The following is a 13,288-nucleotide window of genomic DNA, read 5'->3' on the forward strand; positions in this document are numbered from 1 at the left end:
ATGGACGGCGATTTCGATTTATTTTTGATATGGGTATGTTCCGGAGACGAGCCTAACCGATTGATAAGGTTCCGGCTTGTGAACCGGTTCGTCGATATGCTGGTTTAAACCAGGGCAAAAACAATTTGTTAAATAATAATGGCAGCATAAACAACCTAGTGTTATTTTCCTTAGTAATACCAACAGAATCCCCCAGAATATAGAATGTTTGTAAGGTAAAAAAAAAAATTAAGTGCTTTTTTCAAACGAAATTTGAAAAAATAGTTACCAAATAAATCGGCGAACTTGGTTCGTTTTTTTTTAAATATCTTTCGATCAAATTCGTTTTTTCGGCGCAACGATGAATACCTGCTCCGTTCAGCACTTTAATAAAAGCCATTATGATTCTGTACTTCACTTCTTTCAATTTTATTTTATTTATGCAAAATCGTGTATTCCATTAAATATACAAATGAGATTTAAAATCGAATCGAAAGGATAGCGCTTTTATGCAAATATTGGAGTCTACAGAAATGCACACACAAAAATAAGAAACTATGAGTAAAAGTATAAAAATATTTGAATCTATTGTTTGCCTTCAAAATGCAGTTGGAATTGTTAAGTTCAGTTAACATACTTTAGTTAACACTTCGCGCATCGCCACAAAAAAACGCACTTAAATAATTACAATTACAAAAATTTTGTTGATAGAACTTTTTACAAAACTCGCAAGTCGTTGTAAACAAATTTAAAAATAATGTTTTCTCATCTTGGAGAAAAATGTTTAAACAAATGTTGTACAACAGAAATTTTTTCGGATTTTTAACTAATTTATCAGTATAGAGGTTGAATTTACTAAGTTGTTAGTGTACACTATCGGCATCCACAAAGATTTGCTCGTATTGCTTTTTCTTAATTAGACTTGACGAGAAGTTGTTGATGAATGTGAATGGCTTCTTGAGTTTCGACTGGTAGAACATTTTCCGGTTTTTTAACTAATTGCGAAAAATTAGGGTTTTCTTCCTATTTACTATGACGCGTTTTGTGTTTGCTTCTGCTGCAGCTGCTGATGATGTTGCTGTTAGAGAGGTAAGCGTGCCTGACGCTTAGAATCATTTGAGCTTGGCGTATGCGTCGACCTTTTTGTGAAACTGGTTGTAGTACTCCAGGGCGGCGTTACGCGTCTGGTTCAGCGCCAGATTGATGTTCTCGGGCGAGAGACGGCCACTGATAAAACGATAGAATTATAAGGGATGCTTTCTCAAACAAACAGCCACTCAAACTTACACAAGCACCTTCTCCTTGATCAGCACGGCAGACTTTTCGTAGCTGCTGACGGCAAAATCGCTAACGCCCGCGGCAAAGGCTTCAATCTTGGCAGACAAATTGGGAACGTATTGGTCAATCTACAAAATAGAAAGCGTATTAACAAAGGAGCCCGAAAGTAAAAGAAAGAATAATTCAAAACTGGTTTGAGCGAGCATATTCAAACGTGATATGACCTCATCTTCACATCGACTAGAAGACACTTACGAATTTGGCCACAACTGGCCACTTGGCGCCGAAGTACCCCTTTCCGTTCTGGTAAACGTTGCAGGCCGCATTCCTCGCCAGCTTCCACAGGTCGCCGGTGGTCTTGATCGCCGGTTCGGCGTACGGCGGGACATTCACCTCCGCCCACTTGTAGCCCCTTGCTCCGGCACCCATGACCGTGTACCAGGTCTTCTGCACATGCGGCAGCACTCCGGCGTTCTTCAGCACCTTGCCGGTGGCCGATTTCTCGAACACCCCCTTGCCGTTGACCTCGGTGTCGTAGTACAGAGCTCCGGCAATCAGGGCGATGATGAAAATGCTGCCCAACGTCCACTTGCAGCATCCGCATTTCTTTTTCTGTGCCGCAGCATTCTGTTTGTTCTTCTTCTGCTGCGCGCTGCTCTTCTCCTGGACGCTCTTTAAGGTACAAAAGTCATAAAGTCAATAAGAATTTCGAACTGGGGGAATTTAATTTGGTCGCCTTTTTTAATTGAGTCGCTGTGTTTACCTTTTTGGCGGCCGGCGCTGGTTTGCCACCCTGTTTGTTACTTTTCGGTTTAACCTGAGCCATTTTCTAATTAATTTCACTTAGTTTCGAGTATTTCTAGATTATTTCAGCTGTTCACAAGAGAAGTTGAATTAATTATTGTGTTTATCATTGCAATTGTGTTGCTAAAAAGAATGACGGGCCTTTGAGAGCTTTTAAACCGAGCTTTTTTTTGCGACTGCTAAAAAGATTGCGTTGGAATGCTTTGCGGGATAAGAGCGCGATGACCTAAGATGCGAGAATAAGCTAAAACCGCGAGAGGGGATAATTAAAAGTTTTAAGTACGTATACTCGGACAAATTTGTCCAGATACTAAAAATTAAATCTTTTTTCTAAACCTAGCGTTTTATAACTTTTTTAATGTCCCATTTTATGAAACTACTAATTTTAAAATAGGCTTCAAGATTTTTGGCAGAATAACTTGTAGATGAGATTAAGTTTTATTTTATCGATATAGAACATTATATAACTATTTTAATTGTACTTGTGTATTTAAATACTTTTTGATTTTGAAGATAGACTGACAATTCTTTTTGTGACCTTCTATATTTCTCTTATTTGAGGTTCTAGGGCTAGTGATAAAGAAAATAAAATAGAAGGCCTATCTTAAAATATTTTTTAAATGTTTGTCTGTACAAAAGAGTTCGATGAACCTCACCCTATGGCCTCAAAATTTCTTTGTTTTCGTTTCCGAGTAAAAGAAAGAAAGGTAGATAATGAAGAACATTTTAGAAGGCCGGTGAGAATCAGGGTCACAGTGGTCATGCCACGTGTTGAAGCAGCCTAAATTGGGAAGGCCAGAGCGTTTTCTTCTTTTTTTGTTGGACCTCGGAATTCGCAATCGTGGCGTTGGATGAATTTCAGGTAAGAGTGCCAAACTGCACCACTGTGCAGTGAGAGTGAGAGTGGGAAGAGAAGAGAAGAGGGGAGAAGACGAGAGTGCGCACAATCGGCGAGAGGGAGGGGTGCGGGCGGCGGATAGCCAATCGCAGCTGGAACACATCAGTCAATAGGAAAATACAAATAAGAGTCTGATCACCAAAAAATTGGGCGTGCTGATAAGAACTTGTGGCCTGATAAATCGAGATTTATGATCCCATGATGCCCTAATCTCTCTTTTCGAAAGCAACACGTCCGCTCGGAGAAATTTAGCGGCAACTGGAACCCGCATGGCAACGCTATGGGAAAAGTGCAGTTATAGCTGCCACCAATACCAATACGGGTGCAGAGGGGCGCACGCATACACAACAGTTAATGATGACACGCACACACCTACGGCCGAAACGCACTTTGCACTGCTTAAATAACAACAACAACTGGAGCGACAACGCGATAATTAAGGTGCGGACCATTAATTTATGCTCACTGTCGATGAAAAGCTAGTTGAAATTGAGAGAAATTACGGGCGAATGCCGGCTAGCTTTTGCTGTCTCTTTCTCGCAGCGACGTCGCGTTGGCAGCGTCCCCTCTGAACTTTTGTTTGGTTATCAGCTAATCCTTGGAGGTTTTCTGCCTAATAGGTAGTTTTTGGACCAGCTGCACTGTTTAACTAGCCCAAGTCATTCTTTTTAGCACCGATTGCAATTAATTATTCACTTTTGGTTGTCAGTTGAACAAACTTATACCTTCGTTTTTTTTCACGAAAGCGATGTGACCAGACTAGGAAATGGAATTGTCCATCACCAGCGATAGAGACCCTAACAGTGTGGCCAGATGTGTAATAAAATGCGCGAAACATTCAAATCTATCCACACCGTTCCAGATTTCAATTTCGCGAAATTTTCACTTTTTACTCGTTCTTTAACCGAAATGTATTAATAAACGCGCATATTCGCTTTAAATGTATCCAAATTATTAAAAAAGTGATATTTCAAAAACGAAATATTTTATAGTTGGGATCACAGCGACTTACGTTACAAAATATTCCATATATAAATATATATTTCATCCCTACTTACCAGTAATACTTCTTTTAAGCTTTCTAAGTTGCCATCTTTGCGCTTGCCCGCCTGAAGTTCTTCGTTCAGATTTTCTACATCTTGCAGAAAAGAGTGATATACAGGCGACGTAGCCAATTCGTGGGTAGACGTTGTCCAATTGTCGTCTAAGGAGGGATGAAGGCAATGTTTGTGTTATAAGTAAAATTTCATTTAAATGAACATTTTTCTATGTTTTTCCAAAGTTCAATACAATTTCCAAAACGGTTTAATACGCTTAGATCTTACCTATAGCTTTCAGTAGCAATAGACTTGGCAACTGTTGCTTTTTATAGTTCATCCGCCACACCCTGAGGCAATCATCTCTTCCGCTGCTGAGCAGGCAACTAATACAGCCTTCGATCTCGTTATTCTGCTTGGAGTTGGCGCTTATTTCGCGGAAGAGTGTCAGGAAAATATTGGCATGCTTCACGGGACTGTCAATATAGTGTTGCTATAATTACAGGAGAAAAGAATCAGAAAACTATGGTCGATTCTAGGCATGTGGGCCTTACAAGTAACAAGCGCGCACTTCGTTTCAGACTTTGCTGCCACTCCTTGGGCAGATTGTTGTAGGTCGCATTCAACGCATTGTAGGTGGCAAAGAACTCCTGCTGGTTGAGCTGCAACGAATCCACCGGCTTTCTGGAAGCTGCTGCACTTAGAGCCCGCTCCATGTACTCCACCACGAACTTGGTGTACTGCTTGAGCTCCAGGTTGGGCAGCATCAGGTTCTGCCACACCCTGATGCCCTCGTTCAGCGACTGGTAGCCGCCCTGACCAATGGCCCACAGGATGCTCAGGCAGATGTTGCTACGGTTCTGGTAGGAATTCCGCAGCAGAGCAGTCTTGGCCAGGTTCCTGGAGCAAATGCTCGGCCAGTTCTGACCGATCAACTGGAGGACCAGTTTGTAACCGGCCACCGTCTGGTTGTTATTCAGATCCGTGGCCATGCTGTCCAGCAGGGAGTAGAAGAAGTACTCCAGGTTTTGCTCGCCCACGCTCCCCAGGAACTCAACAACAGAATACTTGAGCGAGGCACTGGCCAAGACACTGGGATACTGAGCCGAGCGGCCGGAGAAGATGGGATCGCAGTCGTAGGACAGGGCGCCATTCAAGTACAGAGCAATCTAGGGGGAGCAAAGAATAAGTTAATTGGATCTATCGGAATCTACTTGAATGACCTACATGACTCAGCCAGCGCAATTCGGAACCAGGACAACTGAGCTTCACCTGCTCCAGTTGGGCGGCAAAATCATCACGGGTGATGTTCTTTAACGCCAGCTCCAGGGTTTTTGGCTTTCCCACGGACGACGACGTGGACTTTTTCTGAGTCGACGATGCACCCGCATTCTTCACGGGATTCTTTTTAACTGGCGATTTGTTAGTCTTAGAGGAAGACGAGGCACTTGAACTGGATTTCGCGGGGGAATGGGACTTGTTGTTGTTGTTGCTGCTGGAACCGAACAGATTGCGATATCGCTGAGTTGGCACTGTGGATAAGAAAAGGGAAAATTTGTAATCGCATTGCCAGGTGCACTCTATTCGAAATTCCTACACAACTCCTCCAGCTTGGGCAGCTGTGCCGCAATTCGCTTCTGCTCCGTGTGGGCGATCACCTTCTTGTCCAGATTCTTTTGCTTGCGCGACTTGGAGACCACCTCCCATTGTTCCGACATATTGAGTGCAGGCTGTTAATTGGTGGAATTAAATTAAACTATGAAGTGCAGCGGCCGGCAGAACGAAAAGCAACAAGCCGATGGATTAGTGTGAACGTTAGATGCAGTAGCTGAAATACCAAAAATAATGTATTAATTCGGTGGGACTTGAAAAGCAATTTGTTTCCTTTTTCGTGTACTTTACAAGTAGTGACAGTGCTGAAAGCACGTAGCTATCATCTGTAAATAACAGGAAAAACATATAAAAACCTCAAAATTGTCAGGGCTACCAGGGCTACAACAACTTTTAAAAGTAGTGATTATTCAACTTTTCAACCATCCGTCGAATTTTTGAATATCTCGGCCTGGTCACACTTCACGGCTTGTTTACAAAAATCGTTAGCCAAAAATTCTTAAAATTTATTAATTAGCTGCGTTAAGAAAGGTTTTATAAAGTATAAGACCAAACAAATGGCTGCTTCACGCTCCCGGCGCAACAATGCCGGCAACAAAATAGCCCACCTACTGAACGAAGAGGAGGAAGACGACTTTTACAAAACGTCCTATGGCGGCTTTCAGGACGAAGATGAGGACAAGGAATACGAGTAAGTCTGGCTTTAATTGAGAAATACGAATATGTAAAATCATTCGATATCCTTTCCTTAGACAGAAGGACGAAGAGGAGGATGTGGTGGACTCGGACTTCAGTATCGATGAGCAGGATGAGCTCGTTTCAGACCAGGAAGAGCCTACCGACAGAAAGCGGAAACGCGGTGGAGTCAACACGAAGGCTTACAAGGTGCAACTCTCTCTCAAAACACTTTTATATCAAGGGGCTATGAAGGTTTTACAATCAAGCATTTAAAACATTCTTTAATAATTAAAAATTAATTGCAGTTAAACTCTCATACCAATTACCATTTTTTAGCAAAATCATATATGTGTAATTATTATTTTTGTTGCTCTCTTTGCCTTTTAAATCTAAGATATAATCAGGGGTAACACGGGAATACCTTCGGGCGTGTTTTTAATAGAATCCTATTGCTGTAAGAGATTTTATTAGCCCCGAATAACAGAATATTTAGTTAATCTGACCAAGGTCTTGCAAACAAAAGACGAAGTAGCTAAGTTCTTAATATTGTTTATTAAAAAAATGTATTTAATCGTGTGAATCCTTTCTGACCCATCAAGGAAAATTTGGAAAATATAATAATAATAATATCAATGAATTATTTTTAGGAAACCAAACCGGCCGTCAAGAAGGAAACAAAGGCCGTACCAGCCTCAAACAAAAAACGAGGTAGTGGTGGGGTGACTAAGCGACGGGTGCGTCCTCGTTTCACGGTTCTAGACTCTGGCCGCAAATCCATTCGTACTTCGACGGCCATCAAGACGCAGGCCACGAAAATCCGCCTCAAGGAGTTGGACGATGCCCGCAAGCGCAAGAAGAAGAAGGTGCGTGTGGAGGACTATATGCCCACGCAGGAGGAGCTGCTGGAGGAGGCCAAAATAACTGAAGAGGAAAACATTAAATCTCTTGGTGGGTACCCAAAGCGTTTGTAGAAACAATCATAAATCATTTTCCTTTCGAACTTGCAGAAAAGTTTCAAAAAATGGAGCTGGAGAAAAAAAAATCGAGACCTACCAAGCGCACGTTCACAGGACCTACGATACGCTACCATTCACTGACTATGCCTGCCACGCGAAAGCCCACTCGAGGAGCCAATCTTCCAACCGATTCAAAGGATCCCGGCGGAAAGTGTGAACGCACATTCGTCATTGTCGAGAACGATTTCAACGACAAGGTGTTTCAGAACATCTTCCGGCACAAGCCGCCGCCCAAAGTCAGCAATGGAATCTGTCCGATTACCAGACTCCCAGCCCGCTACTTTGATCCGGTCACCCAGCAGCCATATTACAGCATCCAGGCCTTCAAGATCTTACGTGAGGCCTACTACATGCAGCTGGAGCAGCAGGGCGGTAGCAGCGAGCAGCCTGAGCTGACCAAGTGGCTGGAATGGCGCAAGCTGGTCAAGGAAAATCGCCTTAAGGCTTCAGCAGCTGCCACCAAAAACGGAGAAAACTAAACAAAACCACCAATTTATTAGTTTGCTAAGTTATATATCGAATAAAAAATGGGAACACAACGAAGAACCTCGACTCGGGGATTAAATTACCTTTTTAGTAAATTATAAATCAAGAAAATATTTGTTAGTCAACCCTCGAATTGATAAGGGTTGGGCCTAATGTTTATTTAACGTATTCTTTCAAATATACGTTTTACAATTGCGACCATCGAGAAATACATAGGGTATTTCCCAAAACCTTATCTTTGAAAAGTTATTTATAACCAGTCTGTTTTGATTGGAGAAAGACAACATAAATCGTTTGTACATTTATAGCAGCATCCGCTATGTTGACTTGACAAGAAGATAATACGGCTTATCTTGCTCATCCCATTTGTACAAAACCTATTTATTACGTTATTTACATATATCTCAGTTATGATTAACACTACGTTTTAAATTGTATATGGTTAAATTTTCAGAGCTTCATTGTCGCCTATTAGGATTATTCATATGTATTGTTTTGTTTAGTTTCCGACAAATGGTCATGTTGATAAGCGCACAGCCTCTGTCTATTAAGTAACACAAAACTAGAGGAAATGCGGTTGTTCCGACACCTAGAAGCTACGCAAGTAGTTTCCAGTTTCTAATAGTTAAAAAATAGGTATACTTTTATTCACCTCTTAAATATGATTATGATATTAAAATTCAACTCTTATATAAAAAGACTTTATTTCAATACTTCAATTAGGTAGACAAAAAATACACCGATCTGTTTATAATAACTAAAAAATAGTTTCCAAAATATGGAAATTTTACAGGGAATTAGTTAAGCAGACCAGGCTGAAACCTTGTCGGATTTGTATGTTTTTGTCTACTTATCAAAAAACAACGCACGCGCTGGCTATTTGGATTGTCTAAACGGACAAGGTATTTTCTTGTCTAAGATTTAGTCAAACCCGTGAGCTCAGATTATTCGAACGTCTTGCGGTTAACCGAAACAATGAAGAACTGGGCTGTGATTGGAGTCCTCCTGGTACTGGGATGCCAGTACGGCGAAGTTGTCCGGGCGGACAGTGATAGCAGCGAAAGCAGCAGCAGCGGGGAGAGCAAGCACAAAAACAAGTATAAGGCTACCGAGCACAAGTACAATTATCCTGCATATCCTATGCCCTTCGGCTATGGGCAGCCGTATCAGTACAACCCCTATCCGTATGGATACCCACCGCCGAATCCGCAGTATCCACAGTACCTACCTTCCGCTATGCACGTCTACCCACCAGTGCCCGGCTATCAACCTCCGCCAGGCTACCCACCCATTCCCGGCTTCAATCCGTACACGCTAGTTCCACCACCTCCACCGCCGCAACAGGCTCCTCCAGCACCGGTGTATCCCCAGGCTGGAACTGGACAGAACCCAGGCTATAACCCAAATTCGCTGCCAAATCAGCCTCAGCAGCCGGCGCCTGGCCAAGGAACAGGTCCTTCGTCAAGCTATCCTCCAGGCGGCTCAAGCGTTATCAATCATTCCCTTAAAGTCAACAAGGAGTACAACGAGGATGGTCACCACGCAACCTCAGCATAGAAACTTTTGAACATTCAATACAATTAAGAACAAAATTTAATTGTTTTATTTACTTTTTAAGGATCGATAATCTGGTTATTAAAGATCCTGAGTAAAATAAAATCGAACAAATGTTTTGCTGCACTTCCAAATAACAGATACGTTTCTCTATTCCAAAAACAACAAATAAATGTCTTAATCAAATGTCGATAAACATATCACAAATACTATCAATATAATATAAAAGATACTATACAGTATTCTACTTAAATATATAAGGCATATTAGGCACTTGCCTGCTCCACTACCGTGCCGTGATTGTACAGATGCACATGGTAGGCGTAGCTGTTCATGCATTTCTGAATGCTGAGTACTAGCGGCTCGAACGGATGCCAAATGAAGGCGCACAGTTCCCGAGGTGCCAAAGAGTTGATTTGCCTGCGCGCCGTGGCGTGCAGCCTGAACTTGACCGACTGTGTGGTCCGATCTCGGAAGACAATGGGTTCGGCGGAGCAGGGATTGGGTCGCTCCAGCGGCGATACGTGCCGATCGTCAAAGCTGAATTCGTTGAACCTCAGATAGGGAGATGGCGACAGGCTCTGGGAGCTGACGGGAACGCTGGGGTTAAATCGCAACGCCGCATGTCGGACGAAGAGAATCGAATCGTTGGCGTCCACGAAGTTTTGTTTGAGGAAGAAATGCAGTGGCAATGAGGGCGCGTCTCCGGTTTGCAGCGATCGTACATTGCTCATCTCATCGTAGAATTGTAGTATAATTTGCAGCAGGTCGACGGAATAATCTGGATACACACCAACTACTTCCTCGGCAGATATCGTGTAGAACACATACAAGCGGCGGGGTGATTGGGCCATTGGCATGGTATCGCTGTCTTTTGGACGTTCTTCGTAGCGCAAAAGAAGAAGTTCCTTGTTTACCAGTTGCATCCTCTCCATAATCATGTGCTCCACCTAATGAACGAAACTTATTAGTTTTGGTTTTCTATTTAAATGCAGTTTGGCAGTTTTCATTTTAATCAAGGTGTCGAAAAATGTTTTGAGGATTTCAGGATGGCTAAAATAACGGTTGAAAAATATTTTTGGGACATTTCCGAACACGTAAAAATCGAAACTTATAACCATATGACTTACAAACTCAAAGTTTTTGTAAAACTCCTTAAGTTTCTCCTTGGCACTTGGGCTATTGAGGTCAATTTGGCGGTAAAGGAAGCTAAGAACGCGCTGTTTAATGTGCGTAATGGGCAGAACCGTAGTCGCATCCAGGTTTTCAATACTGGATGGAGCCTTCTCGATAAAGTTCCGCGGCCGAGGGCCAATCGTCTCCTGCTTGTGGAACTTGCCCTCCGCCACATAGTAGACGTAGATGCACTGGTGCAGTCGCGACATGATCGCCACCTTGGAGCCAAAGACCGAAATGCCATGATTGTGGGCAATCACGATGGAGTCGTGCGCCAGGAGGAGCCTGTCGGTTACCACGCCCAGTTTCAGGTCCACTACGAAGAACACATAGGAGAAGGCGTCCAGCTTGTCGAAGAGATCTGGATACCGGACGTAGTCGTCGAAGGGCAGGGCATTACGCAGCACGGACATGGCTGCCAGCAGGACATACCGGCCATCCTCCAGAAACACACTAAACTCCCGGTGCAGATAGTAGAGACTGTAGTCGCCTTGACACAGTCGCAGACTCAGTGCCTCCTTGGTGGCGAACAGGCGTTCAAAGATCGTGCTTTTGAGTGCGCTTTCCTGGCTGCTGAAGCACTCGCCACTGCCCACGTTTGCCTGGCGAATCAGTTCGCCCACCGCCGCACTGCTGAATCCCCTGTAGCGGTAGATGTGCAGGCTGCGCTGATCCTGCGAGAAGGCGAGCAGTTTGCTGCCATCCGGCGTGAACTTGCGCAGGTATACTGGCGGAATCGAGATCGAGTCAATGGTCAGGCAGGGCGTGATGCATTTGTAGAAGGGGCGTTCGTAGGCCAACCGTGGCATCCTGCCCAGCTGACTGCCCGGGCAGGTGTATCCGGATTCGCGGTTCTGGAGCAGGTGCACGAGGTTCTGCGATCGGAGGCGTCGCTCGTAGGCCATACTGGCTGACCATGGATCAGCCCTTGCTATCCCTGTCAAACCGGCTCGAACCTTTTGGCGCTTTTTGTGCAACAGATGGTTGCTGATCGCAATTCCAAAATAATGAAATTTTAGTGTGACCGCGAATAGACTCTCAAAATATACTCCCGCTACAGTACTTAACCCTTACACACAATTAAAATAAATATTAATTTAAAGAAAAAATGCTTTTATTCACTCTAATTTAAATAACTGAAAAATCGTGAAAATTTATAACGAGCCTACATTTCAGTGTTTAAAGAAGATCGTAGAAAAACTTTCTTTAAGTAAATATAAATTTTAAGCAAACTTCTGTAAAGGTTTCTAACAGAATGCCTAACAAATTTAATATATTCCGGAAATAACAACTAGTGTTCCTTAAATATATACACTTACATACAAACATATGTATGTATAGCGACACGACAGCAGATGCTTGGAAAGATCCAATTTACCCTTCAGAAATCACTTCAGTCGTGTAAAGCTTATATTTGGTTTACGTTTTACTGATGTATACATTTGTATTCCTAAGACAATCAATTCTACTTCAATACAAATTCTATAAATCTATGCTTGGATGAGAATTATGTGACACCCTCGATTATGAAATGTTCTACAATTTAAGAAATTCCACACTCTCTTTAGTTTCCACTATTAAAAAGCACGGCATTTTTAACTTTCGAAATATTATCGTATTTAATAGTGACTTCAAGCAACCGTCTTTAAATTTTTTCCGAATATTATATTTTCTGCCTGCCGCACATCGATCGATTCTAAGGGTAAATCAACGGCTGTTTGTTTTAGGACTAATGTTCCGGCTTAAGGTGTCCATAAAACAGTTTTTTCAGATAAATTGCAAGCTTATAAGGACACTTGGTACACTCTGAAATAAACTTGGAGCATAAAATTGTATTACCAATATGACATTTCAATGGTTACGAATTATTCCACGTTATTCTCCAATTTTGTGATTTCAAAACGAAACTTGTTGACCAGAGAAAACCATACGTCCAATGTAGAAGAACAAAGTTTTTAAAAGACTTTTCTTGGTTTTTTTAAACTTTCGGAGTTTTAAGTTACTACAAATTTCACTTTATTCAGAGTCGAAATGTATCGTTTGCCATTCCAGTGACTACCAAGCGGAGACATAACTAAGATTAGACGTTGTAGCCCACAATGTGGCGCTTGCCGATGCACTCGCCGATGTAGAACCAGAAGATGACCTCGGCGGTCACCAGGGTGTTAAGCCAGGCCTCGCGAACGGTGAGGTTCTTGTAGGCGCCGGTCTTGGCTCCCTTGAGGATATTGCCGAGTCCCTGGCGGATGGCCGGAATGTCGGCGGGCGTCGGGGGCGTCAGCTCCACCTTGGCGTATTTCAGGAACACGTCCAGTTGTGGCCTCGCCTGAGTAAGGAGCCCTGCGAAAATGATCATTACATAATTTTGCGATTAGTAGGCGCTGAATTGGTAGCGAAAAATCGTTGGCTCTCAAGCCATGACACTTACTGTTCACAAGTCCTGATCCCTTGGTAGCCAAACTCGCCATTTTTTCAATTTGGTTCTACAAACAGTGGGAATTATACAAGAGGAAATTGGAGAAATGTGTGGAAAACCTTACCTATTCAGTGTGCTACGAAACAGAGATGTTATGGATCTGGACCAGGGCTGGCGGAGCACTTATCGATTAGCGGTCGAAAACTAAAAATACCAAGTCCCATTTTATTTTTTAGTAAATATCTACAGAATTAATTTTTGGAAAAACAAATTAATTTTACAGAATAGTTTGGCAAAAATAATATATTCTTGTTTTTAATTCATAATTACAACTATGCATACTTTTCTACATCCT

At 42.6% G+C, this 13,288-nt stretch overlaps 5 protein-coding genes across 6 annotated transcripts; 2 read left to right on the plus strand and 3 right to left on the minus strand.

Moving 5' to 3' along the window:
- Positions 1 to 384: 384 nt before the first annotated feature.
- On the minus strand, positions 385 to 5,800 carry Tmem214 (Transmembrane protein 214). 2 transcript variants are annotated; one of them, XM_017089997.4, is made up of 8 exons: positions 5,594 to 5,800; positions 5,224 to 5,528; positions 4,551 to 5,165; positions 4,285 to 4,489; positions 4,018 to 4,163; positions 1,513 to 1,929; positions 1,267 to 1,385; positions 385 to 1,206 (listed from the first exon to the last, which is right to left on the minus strand). In XM_017089997.4, the coding sequence occupies exons 1-8, from the start codon at positions 5,712 to 5,714 to the stop codon at positions 1,092 to 1,094; spliced, it is 2,043 nt and encodes a 680-aa protein (XP_016945486.3). In that variant the 5' UTR covers positions 5,715 to 5,800; the 3' UTR covers positions 385 to 1,091. The 2 variants fall into 2 exon arrangements, with proteins under 2 accessions (XP_016945486.3, XP_016945487.1); XM_017089998.4 differs by lacking the exons at positions 4,018 to 4,163; positions 4,285 to 4,489; positions 4,551 to 5,165; positions 5,224 to 5,528; positions 5,594 to 5,800 and adding exons at positions 2,021 to 2,130; positions 3,685 to 3,810.
- A 245-nt stretch (positions 5,801 to 6,045) lies between these two features.
- YL-1 (Vacuolar protein sorting-associated protein YL-1) lies at positions 6,046 to 7,847 on the plus strand. Its single transcript, XM_017071068.4, has 4 exons — positions 6,046 to 6,298; positions 6,360 to 6,492; positions 6,933 to 7,233; positions 7,293 to 7,847. The coding sequence occupies exons 1-4, from the start codon at positions 6,165 to 6,167 to the stop codon at positions 7,778 to 7,780; spliced, it is 1,056 nt and encodes a 351-aa protein (XP_016926557.2). The 5' UTR covers positions 6,046 to 6,164; the 3' UTR covers positions 7,781 to 7,847.
- An 852-nt stretch (positions 7,848 to 8,699) lies between these two features.
- LOC108021554 (annexin A7) lies at positions 8,700 to 9,478 on the plus strand. Its single transcript, XM_017090323.4, has one exon. The coding sequence runs from the start codon at positions 8,763 to 8,765 to the stop codon at positions 9,342 to 9,344; it is 582 nt and encodes a 193-aa protein (XP_016945812.3). The 5' UTR covers positions 8,700 to 8,762; the 3' UTR covers positions 9,345 to 9,478.
- Positions 9,479 to 9,516: 38 nt separating this feature from the next.
- Positions 9,517 to 11,537, minus strand: abo (de-etiolated protein 1 abo). Its single transcript, XM_017090321.4, has 2 exons — positions 10,472 to 11,537; positions 9,517 to 10,291 (listed from the first exon to the last, which is right to left on the minus strand). The coding sequence occupies exons 1-2, from the start codon at positions 11,420 to 11,422 to the stop codon at positions 9,608 to 9,610; spliced, it is 1,635 nt and encodes a 544-aa protein (XP_016945810.3). The 5' UTR covers positions 11,423 to 11,537; the 3' UTR covers positions 9,517 to 9,607.
- A 972-nt stretch (positions 11,538 to 12,509) lies between these two features.
- On the minus strand, positions 12,510 to 13,143 carry ATPsynG (ATP synthase, subunit G). The gene is made up of 3 exons (XM_017089308.4): positions 13,058 to 13,143; positions 12,946 to 13,000; positions 12,510 to 12,857 (listed from the first exon to the last, which is right to left on the minus strand). The coding sequence occupies exons 2-3, from the start codon at positions 12,983 to 12,985 to the stop codon at positions 12,598 to 12,600; spliced, it is 300 nt and encodes a 99-aa protein (XP_016944797.1). The 5' UTR covers positions 12,986 to 13,000; positions 13,058 to 13,143; the 3' UTR covers positions 12,510 to 12,597.
- Between the last annotated feature and the right edge of the window lie 145 nt (positions 13,144 to 13,288).

This window comes from Drosophila suzukii, chromosome 2L (genome assembly GCF_043229965.1).
Source record: "Drosophila suzukii chromosome 2L, CBGP_Dsuzu_IsoJpt1.0, whole genome shotgun sequence".
Taxonomy (NCBI): domain Eukaryota; kingdom Metazoa; phylum Arthropoda; class Insecta; order Diptera; family Drosophilidae; genus Drosophila; species Drosophila suzukii.

What these genes read in the sequence shown, in the direction of transcription:
- LOC108021554 (XM_017090323.4), top strand. Translation starts at nt 8,763, where the DNA reads ATGAAGAACTGGGCTGTGATTGGAGTCCTCCTGGTACTGGGATGCCAG.
- ATPsynG (XM_017089308.4), bottom strand. Translation starts at nt 12,985, where the DNA reads ATGGCGAGTTTGGCTACCAAGGGATCAGGACTTGTGAACA. An exon ending in GGGATCAGGACTTGTGAACA is followed by an intron (nt 12,858 to 12,945) that starts GTAAGTGTCATG and finishes TCATTTTCGCAG; the next exon opens with GGCTCCTTACTCAGGCGAGG.
- YL-1 (XM_017071068.4), top strand. Translation starts at nt 6,165, where the DNA reads ATGGCTGCTTCACGCTCCCGGCGCAACAATGCCGGCAACAAAATAGCC. An exon ending in TCAACACGAAGGCTTACAAG is followed by an intron (nt 6,493 to 6,932) that starts GTGCAACTCTCT and finishes AATTATTTTTAG; the next exon opens with GAAACCAAACCGGCCGTCAA. An exon ending in GGAAAACATTAAATCTCTTG is followed by an intron (nt 7,234 to 7,292) that starts GTGGGTACCCAA and finishes TCGAACTTGCAG; the next exon opens with AAAAGTTTCAAAAAATGGAG.
- abo (XM_017090321.4), bottom strand. Translation starts at nt 11,422, where the DNA reads ATGGCCTACGAGCGACGCCTCCGATCGCAGAACCTCGTGCACCTGCTC. An exon ending in TTTACAAAAACTTTGAGTTT is followed by an intron (nt 10,292 to 10,471) that starts GTAAGTCATATG and finishes TTCGTTCATTAG; the next exon opens with GTGGAGCACATGATTATGGA.
- Tmem214 (XM_017089997.4), bottom strand. Translation starts at nt 5,714, where the DNA reads ATGTCGGAACAATGGGAGGTGGTCTCCAAGTCGCGCAAGCAAAAGAAT. An exon ending in AATTGCGCTGGCTGAGTCAT is followed by an intron (nt 5,166 to 5,223) that starts GTAGGTCATTCA and finishes TGCTCCCCCTAG; the next exon opens with ATTGCTCTGTACTTGAATGG. An exon ending in GCTTAAAAGAAGTATTACTG is followed by an intron (nt 1,930 to 4,017) that starts GTAAGTAGGGAT and finishes TGTACCTTAAAG; the next exon opens with AGCGTCCAGGAGAAGAGCAG.